General features: G+C 38.7%; 3 protein-coding genes across 3 annotated transcripts; 1 reads left to right on the top strand and 2 right to left on the bottom strand.

Annotated features, from left to right (window-relative positions):
• Window positions 1-1345: 1345 nt before the first annotated feature.
• Window positions 1346-4418, top strand: LOC103701211 (WAT1-related protein At1g68170-like). Its single transcript, XM_026802251.2, has 8 exons — window positions 1346-1589; window positions 1759-1969; window positions 2047-2109; window positions 2356-2472; window positions 2858-3116; window positions 3210-3368; window positions 3576-3727; window positions 3811-4418. Exons 2-8 carry the CDS (start codon window positions 1770-1772, stop codon window positions 4082-4084), a joined length of 1224 nt encoding a protein of 407 aa, XP_026658052.1. The 5' UTR covers window positions 1346-1589; window positions 1759-1769; the 3' UTR covers window positions 4085-4418.
• Window positions 4419-4842: 424 nt separating this feature from the next.
• Window positions 4843-7195, bottom strand: LOC103701212 (WAT1-related protein At5g64700-like). Its single transcript, XM_008783195.4, has 7 exons — window positions 6794-7195; window positions 6635-6694; window positions 6406-6522; window positions 6038-6287; window positions 5617-5775; window positions 5209-5360; window positions 4843-5115 (listed from the first exon to the last, which is right to left on the bottom strand). The coding sequence occupies exons 1-7, from the start codon at window positions 6964-6966 to the stop codon at window positions 4989-4991; spliced, it is 1038 nt and encodes a 345-aa protein (XP_008781417.3). The 5' UTR covers window positions 6967-7195; the 3' UTR covers window positions 4843-4988.
• A 1339-nt stretch (window positions 7196-8534) lies between these two features.
• On the bottom strand, window positions 8535-12890 carry LOC120112983 (WAT1-related protein At5g64700-like). Its single transcript, XM_039133253.1, has 7 exons — window positions 12620-12890; window positions 12449-12511; window positions 12257-12373; window positions 9667-9919; window positions 9384-9542; window positions 8941-9092; window positions 8535-8843 (listed from the first exon to the last, which is right to left on the bottom strand). Exons 1-7 carry the CDS (start codon window positions 12790-12792, stop codon window positions 8696-8698), a joined length of 1065 nt encoding a protein of 354 aa, XP_038989181.1. The 5' UTR covers window positions 12793-12890; the 3' UTR covers window positions 8535-8695.
• Between the last annotated feature and the right edge of the window lie 9782 nt (window positions 12891-22672).

Here is a 22672-nt window from a genome sequence, read left to right as displayed (position 1 = left end):
TGATATGTGGAATTGGGGCTTGCCCCAATGGCCAATGTTCCCATCCCTCTGCTAAGATATTAATTTTAATATTTGGTAACTAAATAAGGGAACGAATGATATGAGAGAGAAAGGGTTTTTTTTTTTTTTTTTTTTTGCGCGTGTATGTGAAAGCAAAAGCTTCTTTGACTTTGCAATCCTACAAATTATATTTATCTTTATTAAGGTTATGGAAGAGGAGAGCTTGGCATCTAGCCCAAGACGTCAATCTCTCCATCGATTACGAGCATGCATCGTACTCCCACCGAAAATACCCTATATGCCAAACTTCACAATCGTCATTTTTAGAGTTTTTATAATTATTTACTATAACATGAATAGTTTGAAGGCATACATAAGTAGAAACTTAGTATCTTGGTCTAGAGCCAATCTTACCCAAAATAAAGATGAGTAAAATTTTAAAAAATCAGTAAATTAAATGCAATATGAAACAAATTGAATGCCAAAAAAGATTAAAGTTGATGTAGAGAACCATGATTGGGACACCGAAAAAGTAGAACTCCTCAAAAAAAAGGATACAATTTATTTGGAACTTAATTAAGGGGATTGATAACCTACTCTGTGTCATGGTATATTATCAATCTACCCATTTTTTCTTAAACAAAAAATATCCTTATTTTTTATAACTCTTAAGAATATTTTATGTCTTTTTATAATTCCACATTAACTCACCTTCTCAACTCCTAATTAATACTCTCTCACACACACAAAATTTTTATCGCCAGAGTGTGTGAGAGAGAGAGTGTGTGTGTGTGTGTTTGCCGCAAAAATAGAAAGAGAGAGAGTATACACTTTCTCTCTCTCTAGTGATAAAAATTTTGTGAGAGAGAGTATTAATTGGGGATTGAGAGAGTGAGTTAATGTAGGATTGTAAAAAGACATAAAATCTTCTTAAGAGTTATAAAAAGTAAGAATATTTTTTCTATAAAACATGGGTAGATTGATAATCTACCATAACAGAAAGTAGGTTATCAAATCCCCCTAATTAAATGCGACAAAAACTAAATTTGTTCGAGCTAACTCGTTGCCTCAACTCGTCCCAACTTGTATTTGGTATTGAGACCAACCGAGACATGTCTTGGTATTGGTCTCACAACTTTCTTGGAGCGTTGTCATGGTTTGCTTTAGGTGATGTTTTTGTAGTGTACACTCTTGACAAGAAAAAGGCTAGAGATCGTTCACCTGATCACCGTTTATTTCATCGATCTATAAAGGAGATGATGATCAGGTGACCAATAGATGGGTTTGGATCAGCACCGCTCCATTGAAGTGTGGTTTGGGAATGGGGGCTGCACCAGGGGAAGCTAACTCCACCCCTTTTGCGTCATCAAAAAAGGTCGCCCCCAAGAGCCCATGAGACACCACGCGGCGTTACGACAACTCAGGAACGCAACAGATGCCACCTGAGAGACGGCTTTCAGCTGTCACCACAGTCCAGTTTGTTGCACACTGCACCTCCCCTCTTAAATAAACCCCCTTCCTCCCTCCCTCTTCCTCCTAGGTAGGGCTCAACTCATAGGTATCCTTCAATCTCTCCAAGAGAAGAGCAGGTGAGAAGAAGGAGGACTAGATCATCTTGCTGCTATTTTTTTTGCTGAACGATCTTCTTGCTGCTTTAATAAAGCTATTCCTCTTCCTCTTGCATTTCTGTACGCACATGAATGAACGTATATATATATATATATATATATGAAGGAATATTGGTCGGGTTTTCGGTAGGGTTTGGAAGAATGGGAGGCAGAAGTTTCCGGGATGCGGTGGAAGAGACGAAGCCGGCGGCGTTGATGGTGTTGGTTCAGGTGGCGTTCGCCGGGTTGAACATCTTTTGCAAGCTGGCCTTGAACGACGGCATGGACGTCCGGGTCCTCGTCGCCTACCGGTACATCTTCGCCATCACCTTTATCGGCCCTCTCGCCTTCTTCTTAGAGAGGTAACACCTTCCTTATCTTTTTTCTTTATTTTTTTTTTGGGTCTTCCTTGGGTTTGATATCTGGTGATTGATGGCAGGAAGAGCAGGCCAAGTTTAACGTGGATGATATTGTTACAGTCCTTCCTTTGCGGATTGTTTGGGTAAGCAATCCTAAGTCTCTCGTACAAGAGTCACACAACCCAAACTTTTCGTTTGTTTTTAAGGATATTGTTCAGATTTCATTAGGTAGATGAAATCAGGAACGGACTCCATATCATGGTTCTGTCATTCTTTCTATTAACACTTTTGCGAAATTATGATAAAACAAGGTAACAAAATCAACCCAAAATGTCACTGTGCTTTCCCATTTGACCAACTGGTATTTCCTCGTTTTTATTCTTTTACAGGGGGACCCTTGCACAAAATCTCTACGTGGCCAGCTTAAAGCTAACTTCGGCCACCTTCGCCAATGCCTTGAGCAACCTCATGCCTGCTTCCACATTTATATTGGCTGTCTCATTCAGGTTTTTTCCATGCAATAATAAAAAAAAAAGGTCATGATTTCTTGAAATACTGCATGATTAAGATTTGTTCTAGATTACCAAAATAACATTTCAAGGAATTTATCGGTGGCATACTAGATGAAGTCTGAGAAATCCTACGTGATCTGTTTCATTCACATATTTGGCCATGCCCTCAGTTAATTAGTTCATAGCTTTTCATTCAACAATGTGAAATATGCATAAGATCACAAAGTAAAACAGAACATTACCAGGCCTGTAATTATTAAATAGCAGCCAAACCAAGAGCAAAAATTTTCTGCATATTTTGCTTTATTTTTTCTACATTAAATTCTGGTTTTTTTGACCATCTTTGTATATATTTATCTTTTCTTTTATTTTTTCTAAGGTTGGAGATTTTAAGGATTCGACAAGCTTCGGGACAAGCTAAGGTGTTAGGGACACTTGTAGGATTAGGTGGGGCAACACTTCTTACCTTCTACAAAGGTCCGGAGATCAATCCTTGGTCGACAAACCTCAACCTTCTTAAGATCCATCAAGAGGGTGACCATCACCAAGCTTTGCCTCATGAGCCGTCTAAACGAATCATGGGTGCATTCTTGGTCATTGCTTCTTGCTTCTTTTATTCACTCTGGTTAATAATTCAGGTGATCTTAACATGAAATGACCCTTTGGTGTTGGGGACTACATTGACTCGATCTATTGCTCTTATTAGCAATTCCTGTTGATGGAATCTGTAGGCAAAGATGAGTAGAGCGTACCCTTGTCACTATTCAAGCTCAGCACTGATGAATCTAATGGGAGCAATCCAAACTATTCTTATAGCCCTCTGCACAAACAGAGATATGAATAAATGGAGATTAGGTTTCGATGTGAGGCTTCTCACTATTTCCTACGCTGTAAGATCTCTCCTTTCATTTCATTTCATTTCATGGCAATTTAGTTATATAAATATACTTGATTTATTCAAAAAGATTGTATCGCATTAGCCCATTTTATTAAGAATGAAAATAAGAATACCATCAATCATTTTATCTAAATGATCGGAGAATTATTCATGTCAAACACTTCGGATAATATCTCCTTTCCACTATGTTGCGGTATAGGGAGTTGTTGCATCCGGGTTGATCATAGCAGTGTTGATGTGGTGCATAAAGAAAAAAGGTCCATTGTACACCTCAGTTTTCAATCCTTTGCAGCTTGTGATTGTTGCCTTATTAAGTTCACCTCTGCTTGGCGAGAGATTGCACTTGGGAAGGTAGGCTCAAATTTTAATTTATACATAAAATCATATTTAATTTAGATGCATGTACTAGCTCTTCTTCTTTTTTTTTCCTTCAGCATATTGGGTGCAGTTTTGATTGTAATTGGACTTTACTTGGTGCTGTGGGGCAAGAAAAAGGAAGCAACTGTTGCAGCTGAAAAATCACTAGTGGAGGCTAAGAGCGAATCGGTAGAAGTCGTGACAGCACCAAGGCCAGCTGAATCCTCGGGGGCAAAAAACATTTCTGAACCTAACAACAAAGAAGAAGAAACTCTCGCACTCAGGTCTGAAAATATTGGCATGCTAAATGCCAGGGGAGAAGAGTTGAAGACAAATGCAGCAATGCCATAGGATAGGGAGGAGAATTTTTATGATTTGCTTTTGCCTCATCTTCGAATAAATATGAGACCGGGCAAAAACTCAGCAAGAATTTTAAAGTAGAAAGATAGATGAATAGGTTTGATGCTAGAAGAAATGTTTAATATTTGATATCATTTTTGAAATCTAAATGTTAAAAATAATGGGTTAACTTGGGGCAGCTTGATCCATGTTTATATATTTAACTTACATGGCCTTGTCAGAAATTTCAGGTTCGTCATCGTAAAATCTTCAGCTGGTTTTACTAAGGTAACATGAGGGATTTGTAGGCAGCTAATGTTTTGGTAAATTTTTGGATTTCTTTGAATAAGGATGCATGACTCCAATGGCTGAGTTGCATGGTGCATGGGAAGAGTTGAATGATGACATTAGGATCATCAGAGAACTCTGCATTATACTAGAGGGAATCTGATTTAAATCATTCTGGTACTACTGAATCCAATTCTAGTATTGTAAGAATGGATCTGTGCTTCATAGTATTGGAATTCAAGTTGCCTTTATGTGATTATCTTAACAAAATGTTGATCAGGCCATGTTGTCATGAACTCAAGCATTGGTAATTTACAGAGAGTGGAAGGCGAGTTTCTTGCATGACATCAACGCTGCAATTATTTAACATCCACCACAAAATTAAATCATTAAGAAATTCCTGCAGATTGCACTGTAAACAGTCTATGGTAGTGATACTGTCTACATAACGCAACTAGCAATTAGTGACTGCCAAGGATTGCAAAGATTTTCAGACACTGTTGGTCCACTTTCAGAATTGTAGGCTAAGACTATTTTGATGATATAGCTTAGGTTACAAATCCATATTCAGTACAAAATATAAACTTTCATTTTATGCAAAAAAACCAAAAAGCTTCAAAATTTACATTTAATCAGAGCCATATAAAAGAAGTGGACGGACTGGTGATGGCATGTCTTCAGTTGGTTGCATTTCTCTGCTCTTTCCCCATAGAACGCTGTAAAGGCCTCCAACCATCAAAACTCCACCTAAGACACTGCAAACACATTGTTGAAAACAACCATGTGAGCTCTTTCATACAAGCTACTGCAATGCATGTACCTGAAGTTATGCTTGCGTCTTGCATCACCTTCCCAAGATGATCACTTGACCAGGAAGAAATAAGGAGCAAACGATGGTGAAAACAAGAGCCAAAGGTTGGGACATTGCCATGAAGACCGGCCCTTTCTTCTCGATGCACCAAGCTTGCAAATAGAATGCAATGCCCGAAACAAATATTCCCTGCAAATTGCCTCTCAATTTAGATGCAAAATATCAGTATGTATGATAGCTCTCATCTTTATTTTGTTTTCTTTTACCTTCATGAAATGAAATAGGGTTCCAAATTAACCACATTTTAGGTCATTGTAGGTTTGCATGCTAAGAAATGTTGAGTGTTGTTTCTATCTTTCCTGATGATATTGATCTATGCTTTCTGTAGATGATGATAAAGGTAAGAATATATTCTAGATAGCATCTAAGTTTTCTAGTAGTTTACATTATATGCCACAGCGAGAAGGCCTTCATCCAAATGCAGCTTCCATTCAGCAAAGTCTCTCTCAAAGGCCAAGCCGACTAGAAATGATTGTATTGTGCCAAAGGTGTTGCAGAGGGCACTAAAGAGAAGCTTGGAAGGGTACTCCTGCAATATAAGTCCCTGTTCATGTTTAAAAGAGTTAATTGAAGAGATCAGCCATAATCAATAGGCATCATTACCCAAAACGTAAAAGAATGGATGGATCCATTTGATCATATATCTCCATCGACAAAATGGGCTCGGAGTCATGATCTTCTGGATTTCCTTCCACAGGGGAATATGATACTGTTTGTATCATTCTATCTTAAGTGTGAATGCAAAACTATAATACTGGTTTCCAGACCATTAAACTGGGGTTAATTTTTCTTTTCTTTCACTTTACCTGCAATACTATCCATAGAGACCAAGATGTCGTAAAAACAACCATTAGAAAGGTTCCCAAGACCCATTTTTGCTTTGAATTGGTGTCGTTATCTATTGCATTAGTTCCAAGGAGGCTGAGCTGCAGATGGTTAAGTGATTTCAGGCTGGGACCTTCATAGAAGGCAATCACCAAGACACCGGCGAGACAGAGTGCAACTCCGAAGATTTTTGCAATTCCTGATATGCTCTTTAGTTTGATAGTTTCCATCCTGTAACGTGTCAGTAAAAATAAATTTGACGGAGATGAGAGAGCAACCACCAGGCAAGTAGAAAGAATCTTTTTGAAGCCCAAAAACCTATGCGCTTCATCCTTGTAGTCGATCTTACCGAAATACCAAAGCTAACAAAAAAGTCATCACAGGGATTGTATTCGTTGCCGCAGATGCCACAGCTGCAGATGTGTAGTTGATGGCCACACTAAGCACGTTCAAGGAGAATGTAGTCCTAAAATTTCAGAAGTCTTCAGTATTCCTTTTTCTAAGAAATCAAAAAAAAAATGTTTATAGTGCTTTAACCCACAACACTTTGATAAACAACCATGTCAATTTTAACTTACCCAAGCAAAGCAAGCAAGAAAATCTTGACCAATATGACAAATGATAAGGATGGTGCTGATCTGCTAGGAATTGGAAGAGAGTAAGCCTTAACATAGAGATAAGATGATAACATCTGATACCAAGGAATTGGAAGCAAAACAAGAGGATGGGGACTTTACCTTGTAAGAGCCAAAGCAAAGGGTACCAATACGGCTGTGCCAATTGCTTGTCTGTAACATACAAAGACAGCAGTATTCATGCCTCCATTGAATGCAGCCTTGGAAAGCAGAGTCATTCCAGCATAAATGGCTTGAATGACAATGATGGCTATGTAAGGCTTCTTGTCATCCATTGCAAGCAAATTGGCAGAAACTACAGCTTCTTTAGAGAGATCAGAAGGGGAAGATGGGTTTTGGTAGAGAAAGGTGAGGTCGGCTGCTTGAAGGAGGCATGTATAGAACTTGTGGCTAGCATTTCAAACTAGCTTCTTTGGATATTAATTTGTTTTAAAGGGTCCAAGCATGCTTAATGGCGGAGTTCTGATGGGATCTGGTGCATTAGTGCTGGTATCATGGATGAATCTTTTGTCTTTGAATTGAGAGTGTGGAAGATATGTTTCGCCTGCCACGTGGTTGGTGAGCATTTCTTTGGATTCAATGCAAAACAAGTAAGTTACCAGGAAAAAAAGAGCAAAAGAAGGCCTACCAACCACCAGACAGCATGCATGTCAGACTTTTTGTCCTCGATTCGAATGGAACAACGTGCTTTCTGAACACCATCCGATGGTAGCTGGTAAATGGGGTAGAAGACGAGAGAGGTGATCAAAGTCATATGATGCAGTAACCAGCAATGTCACACAAAAATGTTACAGGGCCGATGTGCAACTTTCCCATTGCTGTACTCTTTCTTAGACCACATATATTAGTATGCAATGGGCAATCTGATAGTTACGTCAGTTGTGTAACATTTTCGTTTTAGATTTTCGTTCTATCCAGGTATTGTTTGAGCTGAAAACTGAAAGCATTTGCTTTCTTGTTTTTCTTTCTTTTTTTTTAGGGGAAATGGAGGAAATATCCGGTTTCAGATTCGGTGTAAGTTTTACCATTATTTATATCTGCTTTGGATCCGCTGCGGGCCAGATAAAACCTATTCCATTAAGATCGGGTTGGGTTGGATATTCGATAGGGTTAAGTAAATTGCCACCCGTGTGTGCCCATTGAAAGAACTCCAGAAGAGTCTTGTGAAGGACCGGGATGATACAAGACTTCTTTTGGAGGTTTTTTTTTTTTTTTTTTTGAAGTTTCTCTCTGACCAAATGTGCCAACAAATTGCGGGCTAATCCCATGCTCTTCTTAAGTCACCTTCAATTTTCTTTTGTCTTCACAGTGCCCAAATATCACGGATATCAGTTAGCCAGCCCCTAACTAGAGCTATAATTTTAAAGAGAAGCATAAGCTTCTGGCAAAGAAGCACACATGAAGAGACGACAAACAGATGCAATATTAGCACCATAAAAGGAACAACCAGCTTTTCTCCATCCATTTCCAGCCAATATCTCACCGGTTTGCAGTCTATTCTTCAATACTAATCGCATAGAAACTTTGATTTTTGATTTTTTATTTTTTAGTGCTGCTACCTTTCAAATGGTTTTGGATTCAGTGACTCTGTGATGTGGCTGTGGGACCTTGGTATTAATTATATGCAACAATGGCTAGGTAAAAGCCAAGGCCTTGAACTTCATGATGCTGCAACGTGATGTTACTGGTATCTGACAGGATTTAGTTAACGTGATTGATTTTTGGATGGCTTCTTCAGTCATGATCATCAATGATTCACTTTTGGTTTGTTCAATCATGATTATTATTTAGACAAAAAAATATAATATATCTAGTTAGACATTGCTATCAGGCTAAAAAAATATTAATTAAGACCTTTTTTTTTAATATATCGCTGAATTAACACCACAAGAGTCTCTTCAAATCTATTAAAATAAGAAAAGCTTACATAATATAAACTTACCAATCATAATAGACTGAAGGTATATAGATTTAGGGTTCTTGGTATTGGTATACAAAATATGTTCAAACTGGATGAAATGGTGATGCGGCTCCTCTCTCCTCGACGCTATTCTTTACATCTTCATTTATTGACTCACGTACCACATCCTCCTTGCCTTTTCCCCACAGAACGCTATAGAGACCTCCGACCATCAAAACTCCACCTAGGACACTGCAACCAAAGTAGAAGTCATCATAATGTAAGAATATATATAAATCATACAAGTTAATCAAATCTTGAACATAAAAACCTACTTAGAAAAATTTACCTTCCCAAATGGATCAGCTCGCCCAAAAAAAATGATGAACAAATTATGGTGAAAACAAGGGCCAATGGGGTGGACATGGCTAGGAAAACAGGGCCCTTCTTCTCGATACACCAAGTTTGCAGGTAGTAGGAAACACCACTAACAACAAATCCCTGTCATGCAATGTTAATATGAGTAAGAAGAGATGGTAATTCTCATCAGTTTGGAAAGGAAAAAGGAAAATCCTCTAATCTCGTGTGACTAGTGAATTTGTTGAATATATTATATCGAGATAATGATTCGATACATAAATACTGTATTTGCATGGATAGTTAAGCAAAACATATATGCATAGCTAATGAACCAGAACAGGTACGTAAATTCACATATATTATTTGAAATGGTTTATAGCACTCTAATTACAATTCTAAATGAGAGGGAAAAAGAATACTTGATATACTGACACAATATAAGATAGCAAGCAGCCCGGTATCTAAGCCTATCTTCCATCTCGATACGTCTCTCTCAAATATCATGGCAACAAAGAAAGACTGAACTGTGCTCAAAAGGCATTGGAGAGTCGTAAGAAGAAGCTTTGAAGGGTAGTCATTTAATAAAATTCCCTGTCGAAAAGGAAGAGATTAGAAACAGTGATATTAATTAAGTATGGCAGTATTAAGGGCAATTTTATTGTGATTTATGATTAACCCTCTCCAAGTACACAAATAAAAAAGTGTTTCGATGTACCTGGAGAACAATCCCAGAAGACCAAGCTGCGTTAGCAGTGATCATGATGAAGGTTCCCTTGATCCAGCTCTGCATTTGTTGGGCAGGCCCATCGCTGGTGGAGCTTGTTTTGTGGCCGAAAGGGTGGTAATGGATCAAGGGATTTAGATGGGGACCTGTGTAGAAGGCGATGGTCGTGATTCCAGCCAAGCAAAGTGCTACGCCTAAGGCCTTGGCCCCTCCTGGGAGGCTTCTCAGGTTCATAGTTTCCATCCTGTTGTATGTCGTTGTATATGTAGTCATGATCACAAAAAAAAAAAAAATAGAAACATTTCTCTCTCTTTCACACTTCTTGGTTTTTTAAAAAATTTTTCAATTTAAAAACATGCATTGCCAGATTAAACCAGCAAATCAAAACTTTGTATGGTATGTTTAGTTGTTCATGCAGGTTCTTGTATACTATAAGAAAGCTCTCTCTCTATCTCTCTCTCTCTCTCTCTCTCTCTCTCTCTCTCTCTAGAGGGGGGAAAAAAAAGCATTCGTGTTTCTTTTCAAAAAATATAGAAGACAAGATTCAAATGCTTCTTTAAATAGTAAATCATGTGTGAGGACTCGTACGGGCGTATGTTTAATTCCGCCTAGGTTATTCGTTGGATAGATCTTGGATATTTATATAGGATCAAAGAATCCAAATAATACCTTTCGGCTAGCCATTTTGAATAAGGTCTTGGATTGTTATAAATGGTATTAGAGCGGACCCATCCTATAACTAATGTGGACTATGGGACATTGCAGGACAGATCCATTAGGGCTCATGATAGTATGTAATGGACACTAAAAATCCTCATGATCCATACAACTAAAAATATTTGAAAAATGAAATTGGTGTAAGTTAGTGGCCTCCAATTTATGCATCAAGTAGACAAAAAAAAAAAAAAAAAGATGGTTTTCATTATACTATTATGCTAAAAAACATGGTAGTAAAGTAATTATGTTGAGAATACACTCCATTGATCTTGATCTATACATATCAAAACATGTATAACTATGAAATCAATAGAGTTTAGTACCTAGATTAGCAAAACGTAATCTTATGTCATTAATTTTACATATTTGTACCATTTGATGTATAGGTTAGAGATCATAAAATATGTAATTTTTGGTTTCTAGATATTTCTAATAGTATAAATCCTGATTAGATCTTCAATTCAGATGCCTGATTATTGATTTCTCATCTAATAAGAGTGAATACCCTCTTCTCTCTAAAGGAGCATTATCTATATATATTCTAATGAATCTCTACTCAGATCATGTTAGATTTACATTGGACGACAGAGATCCTAATCTGATGATCTGAGCCATTGAATGTAATTTACTATCTCTAAACTACTTATACACAAAAGAATCATATAATCTAGAGATCTCTAGTCTATGCATCAAGTAGAGGATTTAAATAATATGAAACAATACATGCTTTTTGACCGCTTGATGTGTGAGTTAGGAGTCTTATATATATTATGGTAAATTTGATACAAGTCATATGATGCCTTCATTAAAGTTTGAAGGGGCTTAGGGATGGTGGAGCTAGTCTCATTGACAACAAGCCTCTGTTTGACCAAAAATAGAGGTGCATATAAGTGTAGTGCATCATTTGTGCTGTGTGTGATGACTGAATTGCATAGGTAGCCATATTTAGACCAAACAGCTCTATCTTCTTCTCAGGAGGAAGACAGCTCCATCCTCTTTCTCACTCTTTTATTTTTCACTCTTCTGAGGGAAGAATGAATGGCTCCATCACGGTTCAAGGCCAAAACAGTAAACTCAGGGTCACCATAATCCGTCCTTCAGGTTTATTAATTACAAGATTGAATGTCATGCATGAGCTATAGCAGTGATTTAATCAATAAGAAAAAGTAAAAAATGATGGCGTGATTGCGTGCATGAATATACGTAGGTAAAAGAAAAAATAAAAAATGGTGGTAGTTATCTCGTACCATCGCTTGAAACTTAACTGCAATTAAAGCCCTGAAAGGTAGGCCTAGCCAGTGCAACTGATAACTCTGCTGTTGATTTACTCCCAAACAACAACAACAACAACAAAAAGATCACTCTGCTGTTGATAATTAACCCTGTAGCATACCTAACTAAAAGAAGTTGATCCTAGCCAAGGAATTTCTTTTTCGTAATGTCCTCTAACCTTTAATTCCATTAGATTGTGCCTTGTTCAAGGCTTTAATCATAACATATACGTTCTGAAGGAACAGTGCCATACGACCATCTCTGCCGAGACATCAATATTAACAAGAAGACTACTCCCAATTGCTAGAGACTCTGACCGAGTGGTAGTGCTAAGCATAGTTTCAACTTCTGATTTGGTCTAATTCAGAGTGCACACAGAAAAGAAACCAGCCATGGCCACACGAGCATCTGCCATACTAGATGAAGGAAAGGTTAATTTTCTTTAGAGAAACAAGAAGATATCTCAATTATTTTTTCTTTAACTAAATATTGTGTCCATTAAAGATGCTTAATTATTAAAGTACTATGGTTATATATTTTTCCTTCTTTCTGTAACTATATATGATCAAAACTGAGCAAGATAGAGGCTTACCGGAGTAGCAGGGCCAAGAAGAAGGTGTTCACTGGGATTGAGCATGTCGTTGCCGAGCCCACTGTTGCCGAGGTGTATATCAGCCCGATGTTGTACATGTTCAAACTCAATGTAATCCTAAAAGTCCAAGGAGTCAGCATTATTATACTGAAAAATCTACACAAAGCAACACTAACTTGTAACCCAACATACCCCAGCGTTGCATGCATGAACGCCTTGAGCAATACCGGAAATGGTAGTGGTGGAGCACTTTTCCTAAATATTGTTTAGCAAAGACATTAACACAAAACCAGAGATGGTGCATATCTTCCAGAGATGATAGCAAAAAGCAAAAGAAAAGAAGTTATTGAGATTGATGTTTACCTTTCAAATATAATAGCAAGTGGCACAAACAATATGGAGGCAGCTGCTTGCCGGTAGAAGACGAACACGTATGAGCTCAAACCATTATCAAGTGCCGCCTTACAGATCACGTAAAGCCCGGTATATATTAATTGTATGAAGATCAGAACCATATAGGGCTTCTTTCCATCCATACCAGTCAAATAGCCTCGATGGCTCTGCTAAGGAGGTAGAGTGAGATTCACTTGAGATGGATATGAGCAGCCTTAGCTAAATGAGTGCAAAGACGAGCTAATCGTGAGGGCACTGAAGAATTGCTATCATATGGGCAGCCTCATATAAGAAGATATCAGGCCACCAAAAGTAGGTGGTATTTGCTTTACAAAGGTGTACCCAGTGGGAAATACTTACGGAGTATTATTGAACTGTGGTTTGCTTTTGTGGACCGGATGAGGTTCTTAGCTGCCTATAGATGCTTCCAGTAGAAGGGTTGTGCCTATAGATGCGGGGAATACATATGTCTCATATCCCAAGCCTATATTTTATGCCCCATATCTTTAGGGCTTCGTCAATCAAGGGTCATATTGAAATGATGGGTCCTCACCATGGTCATTATATTAGTCTTCTTTCTTCAATGCGAGGGTGCATGCTGACAGTTCACACCTGGAAAGATCCGTTTTATCACTGTCATTGAGAGGACTCCATTACTAGATAGTTGAGCCAGTGAGGAGTACGTGTGTAATGATGAGTCCATAGTCCATCAAATTTTGAGTTCTAAATAGTGCCTACTATCTTGTCTTCTACAGACAGATTCATGAAGGAAGCCTGGAAGCTCATGGCATTCAGAATATAATCTAGGAATCGGAGAACATTTTGATAAAAATGGAGCAGAAAATGGCAGAGAAAGGAGTGCTCATGGATTGCTTTAGGTCATCCTTTCAGAATCTTGCTTATGAGAAGCTTCACTGTTTTTGTCATCCTCTTTAACTGTTTTTTGATGCTGTATATTGGATGAGACTGGTGGAACTCACTTATTTTTGGTTGTTCTACCTTTCATGAACAGTTCTATGGCAACATGAAAGCCTCTTGCCAGCTATGTGCGCATTAGTTTCCAATTGCTTCTCTCTGCTGCGTAGGCTTTATAGGACGCAGAGGACCAATATATAGGAAGGTCCCAGGCTAACACTGTACCAGCCTTGAGTGACGTTTAGCACTGCTGGAGAATTCCTCTCCCCATTTTCTCCAATTGGGTTAGGGTTAGATTTTTGCACACCAAAGAATGATTCACTTTTTTTCGCAACATCAACCTTCGAACGCATAAAGAATATTGGAAGACACGGATAGGATTGCTTTGAGATCCATGCAAAGCACAATCCAACAGTTGATATTTCGAAAGAAGATCAATCTGTTTTTGGCACGAAAGATACGTGCCCAAACCTATCGATTAATTTTGAGTGCAAACTCTCATTTTGGTAGAGCCATCTGGTGTTCCGACACATAGTTCCATTTTGGAAAAGCTAACTAAAGTGGCACTTGAAAAACGAGTGGAAGCATAAATCTCTTAAATGGGTAACAGTTCTGCAGGCAAAATAGAGTGGGCGGATTAGGTATGAGCAAACTCGGTCCTTGCGATATCAGCCGCTCTACTTGCAGGCCACTTTCGCTGGACTAATCAGTGGCATAACGACCTATAACTTTGGCAATAACTACTGCTTGGGCACCTTTATAACCTTCCAAGATCTTTACAAACGAAGTTTGATCTTGCCAATATGTGTAAAGGCTTATTTGTCCCTAAGTTGGAATCAGTTAAGCATTGATGTTGAAATATAGCACTTGATATGATTTTTGAGCTATAAAATATGTGTGAATAGAGAAGGCAGACACGAGAATATTGGCTAGTTTGTGTGTGCCAAAAAATTTTAAAATAACTTTTCTATATCCAAATTCCAAAGTTTGAAACCACCACCAACACTATCTATTTGAAATAGGCTAGTTATATGCTTAACATTAACCAATTAATAATTGGAGAAATAAAATAAAGGTAGAAAAATACATCCAATTTTAGAGAGTCCATTAAGCTGTTGGGCCATTTTGGCCCATTTCTAGATTCCAAAAAAAAAAAAAAAAATCGGGCCTGTCGGGTCGGGCCTGTCGGGTCGGGCCTGGGACCAGATTTATAAGGTTGGGTCGGGCCTGGACAAAAATTTAAGCCCGATAGTCGGGCCGGGCCGGGTCTGGGCATAGCTATCGGGCCTAATTTTTGCTGTAGAGCCCGGCCCGAGCCCGGCCCGGCCCGGGTTTTGATCACCTCTGGTTTGATTACTAGAATGAAGAATTGCTCCTAGGTCAACAGATCCTAGCTAGTTGGTAAAATGATAAGATGCCTAAAAAAACCTATCATTGAAACTGGTCTAGTGGTGAAGCACTGCAATCAAACCTTTTTGCAGTTGCAATCGTTCAAGATGGAATATCTAGCCTGCCCATTGAAAACAAAAGGAAAAAAAATTAAAAAGAACGGGTGCTGCTCGGAGAAACACCTCTATCAATTAGTAGCCACAAGCATCAAAAGTAGCTATATAAGTGCGAGATTCTAACATAGCAAAAGTAGCGTCATCATCTTCCCTCGCATCTTTGTCATGTCCCCTTCAGGTCTTTTTTTTCTTTGCAAGTAGCTCAATAACTGTCATCCTTTTAAGAAGCACAAAGATTCCCAAGCTAAGATCATCCGAACGTAGGCACATTAGTTTGTCCATTGATGTTCAAGACCTGAATCCAAACTTTTGTCCTAATTAGTTTGAAATTATATTAAATCAAATTGGCCCGATGACTTCAAACCCTAAATTAAGTTCGGCCTAATTCTACATCGACTAATTTTGGACGGGGCTAAATTGCATGCTATGCCAAATTGCCAGTACGTAGCAGAGATATCATACCTGCTGAAGAAAGAAAAAATGTAGAGGAATCATCATTTTGAATTTGATATATAATAAGTCATATTTTGATCTAAAATGTGGACGGAGAACCTCCTTGGGCTAGGAAATTTCTATTACTTAGTTCTTATAAAAATAACAAATTGCCTTTTATAAGGTTGGATGATGGAAAGCCAAAATCAGGACTTGACCTTAATTTTGTCTATATTTTTCCAAAAAGAAAAGAAAAGTCTTTTTTTGATTTTTAAACGACGCCTTGACGCCATTGGGACACATATGTAAGATTAAAAACGATAAAATCCATGCAGCACAAGCATGCAAATATGCAAGTATTACCAACAAAAAAGACATTCACAAACATTCCAAAAAAAAAAAATCAAGATTGATGCCTAATTAATCACCATTGAAACTAAGGACTGTATAACCGGATCGATGGCCTCCTTCGAGAAAGCTTCAAGGGGCATTATCCCAAATTTTTTGATGTTGTTTGTGAAGGTGTTGTCAAGTATTGTTTGATCATAGGGGTTCTCCACTGCCAAACTACCCAAGTACATGAAACTTGGAATATTTAGGCAATAAAGTTGTTTCATCTATCCCTCATGTATTTATTCAATTTGCTAGTCCTAGCTGAGAGGGCTACAACATAAACCCATATAGAACGTTAGACGGCTCTTTCTACCATGGACCAGGCTCGAAATAGGTTCCGGCCCAACCCGGCCAGATAACTTTTGAACCATTACTAGTTGGGCCGTCCCCTGGGTGCAGTTGAGTCTCTTGGAGGACCATTAGACCTTCTCGAGAGATTGGGCTTTTTGGCCTCTCATGCCCACAACTCACATTATTTTTTGGTCAAAAAATTTTTCTGTCCCTTCCCAGGAGCTGGACATTGTTGGGACTTTAACCCTGGACCAAGAAGCATTCGTCCTTAGGTGGGGCCCGACCCACCCTTTCCACCAGGCTCCAACCAAAAGCAGCATGGAGGATGTTCCATTCTTCGGACTTTGACTCACGCAGTATGAGTTAATTAGATTGTTAAGTGGCCCCAAAGGTGCGTATTAGACGGTCACTAGGTCAACACCCACAACATTGCAAGCCACGAAATGCAAGGATTGCTTTGATTCTTATTGATATTAAAAGAAAATCTTAAAGGTGGTATGAGAACTATGAAGCAAGACATCTGGCGGATGGTGAGAGACTGTACTGACTTTCAGGCAGTGCATGTATACAGAAAGGTGAATAGGGTTGCTGATTGAATTGCATCATTTGCAGCACAGCACTCCGGAGGGGCTTTATGGACCGACCAGAATATCCTTTCTTCGCAATTTTATCAAATTATTGCTCTTTATTCTGTTGGTTGTACCTATATTAGAATAGAGTGAACAACCGTTGTAACAAAAAAAAAAAAGAGCAAGACTCACAATAATGAAAAGCATCTCGATAATAAATGAAAATTTAAATAAAAAAGAAATTTCACGGGACCCAAGCTGTCATTTTACTATTAGAGAGAGAGAGAACATGAACCCAATAAGAGACCTCTGACCTAAGGGAAGGCTTTTTGTAAAGCTCAGTGCTCTCAATTTCATAGGCATTGGAAATTTTTCAAGGTTGCAGTCATTATTTGCACTGCGGTGACATTAAAATAAAATATGAACCGCTAAATTTCATTCTTGCTCTATGGAAAAGAAAAAATAGAAATATTTAGCTAATAGTGAGTGCTTTATCGAGTTAGATAACAGATAAAGTCTTTAATTAAATGAGATTCATGGCACTGCTTAAGAAGTGCTCATACTCGGCCAACCTCAAGCATGCTTTCATGCAGCTGCACAAGGACCAAACCTAATTACATCCTCTTTCTTTTTCTCCGAGTAATACGCATTCCTTTCTTTTGTTAGTCATCACACGCTCATTATTGAATGATATGTTGTGGAGGTTTCTAGTCCACACAACTATACTTGTTGCCAACTTATTTAATCACAATATATGCATTTCTTGGTGAGCTGCATGCAATCCTAATGCACTTGTAACCACCATAAAATATAATTATTAAGGGCATTAGGAGTGAAAGTAAATCGAATAATATTCATCTAAATCTATTTTAATTTCGTATCTAAATCTATTCGGATATATATAGAAATTTGAGTATCCGGCTAATATCCGTATCCGTATACGTATCCGTATCCATATCTGTCAAACATAAATGGATATAAATATGAATAGATAACTATCTGATCTGTAACCAAATATCCAATTTTATTTAAAATTTTATTTAATTTTACGTGATAATCATAATTTTTTTAAAAAATAAATAATTATATTAGCATGTTATTAACTTGATTTTTAATCCATTTAGTAATATTTTTGATTTTATGGTTATAAAGTTTAATTATTTAATTTATATCCATACTTTTAATATCTGATTTATATCCGTATCCATTCAAAATAAGTATGGATAAAAATTTTTGCATCCGACTAACATTCGTATCTATATCTATATTCGTCAAATAAAATAAATATAGATTTAAATATACTAGTATTCAATCTGATTTCAATTTTAAAAAGTATATGCAGAGTTAGTTCTGCAACTAAGAAAGCTTAAAATCATGGCCTTCCTTGCTTGTCTTTTTTTATGTTATGTACATTACTTGTTTAATGTCAGGCATCAAGTACATCGTGCTGTTGTTTTGTGCTAAATAATGACACGTGCAAACCTCCTGCCGAAGTTCTTCTCTATTTGTGGCTAGGGTTTTATCAGTAAACGGATTCCATGATTTGATGAAAAAAGTTCCTAAAACCAAAGAAACAAAAGGAGATGGCAAACCACATAGAAAGACGTGGAAGGAGCAAGACTATCAGGCAGCATGATTGCAAATTATATTGATCTTCAGCATCCATCCATTTGTAGTTAAAAGTTCTATAGCTATGTTTCAAGTAATCAAATGTACAAAAATTAGACTTAATTTTGCCTTCATAAACTTAACTCAGCTAAGCCCTTAGCCCGAATTAGTTATTTTCACTTGGCTCGATTCAGAACTATACTTTCTGAAGAATATTGAAATATTAAATTTTTTCTCACTACATCATGCTATGATGAAAAGTTTTGAGAATCATAACTTGTAATGAAAATACATGTTTGTGCTGCCTTCACTAATTCTTGCAGCTATCATTTTCACAATTTCGGTTAAATTAGCCGTATCTTTTTTTTTAGCTAGGATGGGCAAGTCATATCTGATGAGTACGAATGCATCTAATAAAATCAGAAAACAAAATATCTCGGAGTGTTCGAGGCAACTTCCTATTTCCAGTCCATAAGATGCTACCTGCATGACTGGCCATATAGGCGGCCACCCAATCGGCAATTTCATTGGCTTTTCGAAATATATGCTTGGCCTGAAAGGTCCCTCCATCCCTTCTCATTGTCTAGATGTCTCGAAACAATGGATGGTTGCTGCCGGCACCTCTCGATTCCTTTATCGATAAAAGGCAGCACCAATTTCCTTTAATGTCAAGGAAAAAAAAAGAGGAAAGCAACAAAGCATGCTTCGCCCTTGCAAAGGACATAATTTAGATATACGAGAATGTCAGGTTGGTGCACACAAATCCCAAAGGCATTACCCTGCTAACAACTAATTTTCTCTCACTTTCTCATAATCTTGCATCTAAGTCCAATCATCAAGTCCAACTGTTTCTAAGACATGGTATCTTGTCATCTCTTTGCGTCATCACTTTCATGCTTCCATCCTTTTGGGACTCGCAGTTATAATTTTATCCATCAAGTTGATGGACGTTATCAAGTAGATGGGGGCCACTTCGAAGCATTCATCAGTTAGAATTCTCCTTTGATCAATTAACTGTGCTTTTTCTCGGTTATTATCTTAAAGTCTGAACCATCGAAAGAAACAAAAGGCAAAGTGAAAAGAAGTAATATTTGGGCCCAAGTTCTCTCAATTTATGACCCTAGATCAAAACCAAATCAGCCTTTCATGTTTCCAAGTAAATAGTACCTCGAGGACTCTCAAGAATATTACATTGAAGAAAACTTCAGTGTATGGTGGGGGCAGATTGCATTATCTTGGAGGGAGACTTGGCCTCAGTTTATCGATTGGATCCAGAGTCTGGGACGGAGAGACGCTCTAGTCCGTTACTCTACGATATTCGCAGGCTTTTGGACGAGAGTAATCTTCTGAGGATATCACATGTCTACGGAGAAGCGAACAACAGCTGCTGACTGGGTGGCCTCCTTCGCGGCTCATTACTCTGAAAGCTTTACTTGGGTGGACCATGGATCGATTCTTACTCCATTGTATCATCTTCTTCTTTCCGATTCTGTTAGCTGCATTCACACCCGTCAAGCGTGAGATACCGTTGTATCAAAAAAAAAAAAAAAAAAGAAAAAAAAAAGATGGCGAAAAAGGAAGAAAACATCAAAATCTTAGATCAGGTTGAATTCATTTTCATATGAGGGGGTCCACGCGTTATGGTCAGGCCCAACCGCAAACCTAACGTGCCATGACCATCCAACTTACCCAATGCTTTGTCATGGTGAGAAAATAGCTCATGCAACTTGGACCGCTATGTCTCCCATGTGAACGCTAAGAAAACTAGAAATTTTATCTTTTACACTTGCTTGAAATATAGATCCATATCATTAATAAATATCCGGTCGGTAACACCTCCCACTTCAATCATATATATATATATATATATATATATCCAATTGGAAGATCTAAAAGCATGAATGTATAGAAGATTGACTCGAGGTTGTTCGAGGATGCTGCAATTTTTGATCAAAAAATAACTTTTTATAAAAATAGTATTTTAAAATTTAAAATTATTTTAAGGAAAATAGTTTTTTATTATACAAATATGTGACCGTCAAGATCCAAAACTGACTCGCTAGGGCAAGTCTTTGGTCAAAAAATTGACCATATGGGTTCGAATTGCTAGAGGACACATCCGGCAATGATGGTTTTATATGGGCATTACTTGTCATTTTTGCACCCTCTTAGGCTTTTCCATAGATGGAGCATGGGTAGTTCTATATACACCCCCCCTATTGCTCAGGACACCCCCCAAAAACAAAAAAAAAAAAAACCCAAACTAACCTTTAGTGTAATTACCATATTGCCCTTGAAATTTTCTCATACACCCCCCTTCCTCCTCCTCCGTTTCGTTTTGAAAAGAAAAAAAAAAACACCCCTCAAACCCCCCTTAAACCCCTCCTCCCCCGTTCCCCCTTCTCCCTCTCGTCGCCGGCATTCTCCCGATCTCCGACCACCTCGCCGGCTTCTCCCGGAACCACCTCGCCGGCTTCTCCCGAAATTTTTTTTTTCACGATTCGTGCTCCGTTCGGCACTGGATCGCCGAACAAAAGGCTTCTGTTCGGCTGAACAGTGCCGAACAGAAGCCTTCTGTTCGGCAACCCTCAACCGAACAGATCTGTTCGGCTGCACAGTGCCGAACAGAAGGCTTCTGTCCGGCACTGTTCAGCCGAACAGAAGCCTTTTGTTCGGCGATCCAGTGCCGAACGGAGCACGAACCGTGAAAAAAAAAAAATTACGGAAGAAGCCGGCGAGGTGGTTCCGGGAGAAGCCGGCGAGGTGGTCGGAGATCGGGAGAATGCCGGCGACGAGAGGGAGAAGGGGGAACGGGGGGTTTTGGGCGTTGGCGAGGTGTTTTGGAGGGGAAGAGCGGGGTGGGGGGGGTTTGGGGGGTGTAGAGAGCAATTTAGGTGAGGGGGTGGGGAGGGGGGGGTAATTTAGAAATTTTTAATTTTTTAGGGGTGTCCTTAGCAAATGGGGGGTGTAGAGAGTATTTAATTTTTTTTTAATTTTTGGGGGGTGTCCTGAGCAATAGGGGGGGGGGGGTGTATAGACATCATCATAATTTTCCGACACATTCTTTTCTTAAAAAATCGGCACGCCCCTTAACGGACATCGTGATGGTCCGTTAAGTTACGCCTGCAAATTCCTCCCACAATTTTATTTCACCAATGAACGTCCGCATGGCTAGCAAGTTGACAGCACGATGATTCCTAGCAATAAATATCTGAGACCTAGCGAGTCAGTAAAGGATCTACTCCGCCATATGAGGGGATCCATGCGGTCACCAAGTACTCCCAGATGAGATATCATCTGTGCTTATTAAATTTGGTTGGACAAAAACGCTAGAATCATTGAAAATATTTGTTACATTTTCTTAATAATAAGAAACAATTTGAGAGAGCCGAGTCGATCCTAGAACTACCGGTCCTAGAACCAAAAATAAATAAATATACTCCTCAACCAAGGTTCTATACGTCTCGACCTCGCCCTGAACTTCCTCACTCGAATGATTACTTTACTTTGCCTTTGAATCTTTTGCTGGGCATTTCTGGGTATTGAATGATTCTTCTCTGTGGGGGACTTCTCCTTAATTTCTGCCTATCCCAAGTCTTGCCAAAGCTCAGGTTCATAGGCCGTGCGAGATGAAAGTTTTATGCACAGTTTTGAATGAGAAAGAAGGGAGGAACTGAGGATTGTAGTGGAGAGAGCACTTTGTCAGGTTGTTGAAGCCACTAAGGCTACCGTGGCAGCTTCATATGGCATGGCTAGAGACATTTGGGACCCTCTATCTGCTACTACAATGCTCATGACTGTCCTTATCTCTTAAGAACCCCCATCCTCCCTTCAAAATAAATTTTGATGGTAGCATGTTCGCTAGTGGAGATAGAGGTGGAGCTGCTTTTATGATCAGAAACCATGACTCCAGACTGATTGCTGCGGGAGGCGTCGTGCTTTCGAGGTATCAGCCATTGGGGCGGAGCCTAAGGCTGTGTGGGAGTGATTATCCTATGCAAGACGGGTGTTGGGAATTAGGAACATCATCCTTAAAGAAGACTCAAACGTGATGATCGAGTGGATATGTAAGGAGGGACAAAGGGGAGAAGAACGCTCGCTGCTATGCGACATTCGTTGGCTGGTGAAAGAGTGTAGTGTCTTCCAAGCCGTGTATGTATGTGTACCAAGAGGCAAACATGGCATCTGACTGAGTCGTCTTCTTTGCTGTCCGATACTCCGGAAAGATTTTCTGGACCTGTTATGTATATATTACTCTACCACTGAGCCGTTTTCTTTCTCTTGACTCAGTTGGCTATGCTCACACTAAA

The sequence above is a fragment of the Phoenix dactylifera genome, chromosome 14, assembly GCF_009389715.1.
Source record: "Phoenix dactylifera cultivar Barhee BC4 chromosome 14, palm_55x_up_171113_PBpolish2nd_filt_p, whole genome shotgun sequence".
Taxonomy (NCBI): domain Eukaryota; kingdom Viridiplantae; phylum Streptophyta; class Magnoliopsida; order Arecales; family Arecaceae; genus Phoenix; species Phoenix dactylifera.
This window is presented reverse-complemented; position numbering and strand designations above follow the sequence as displayed.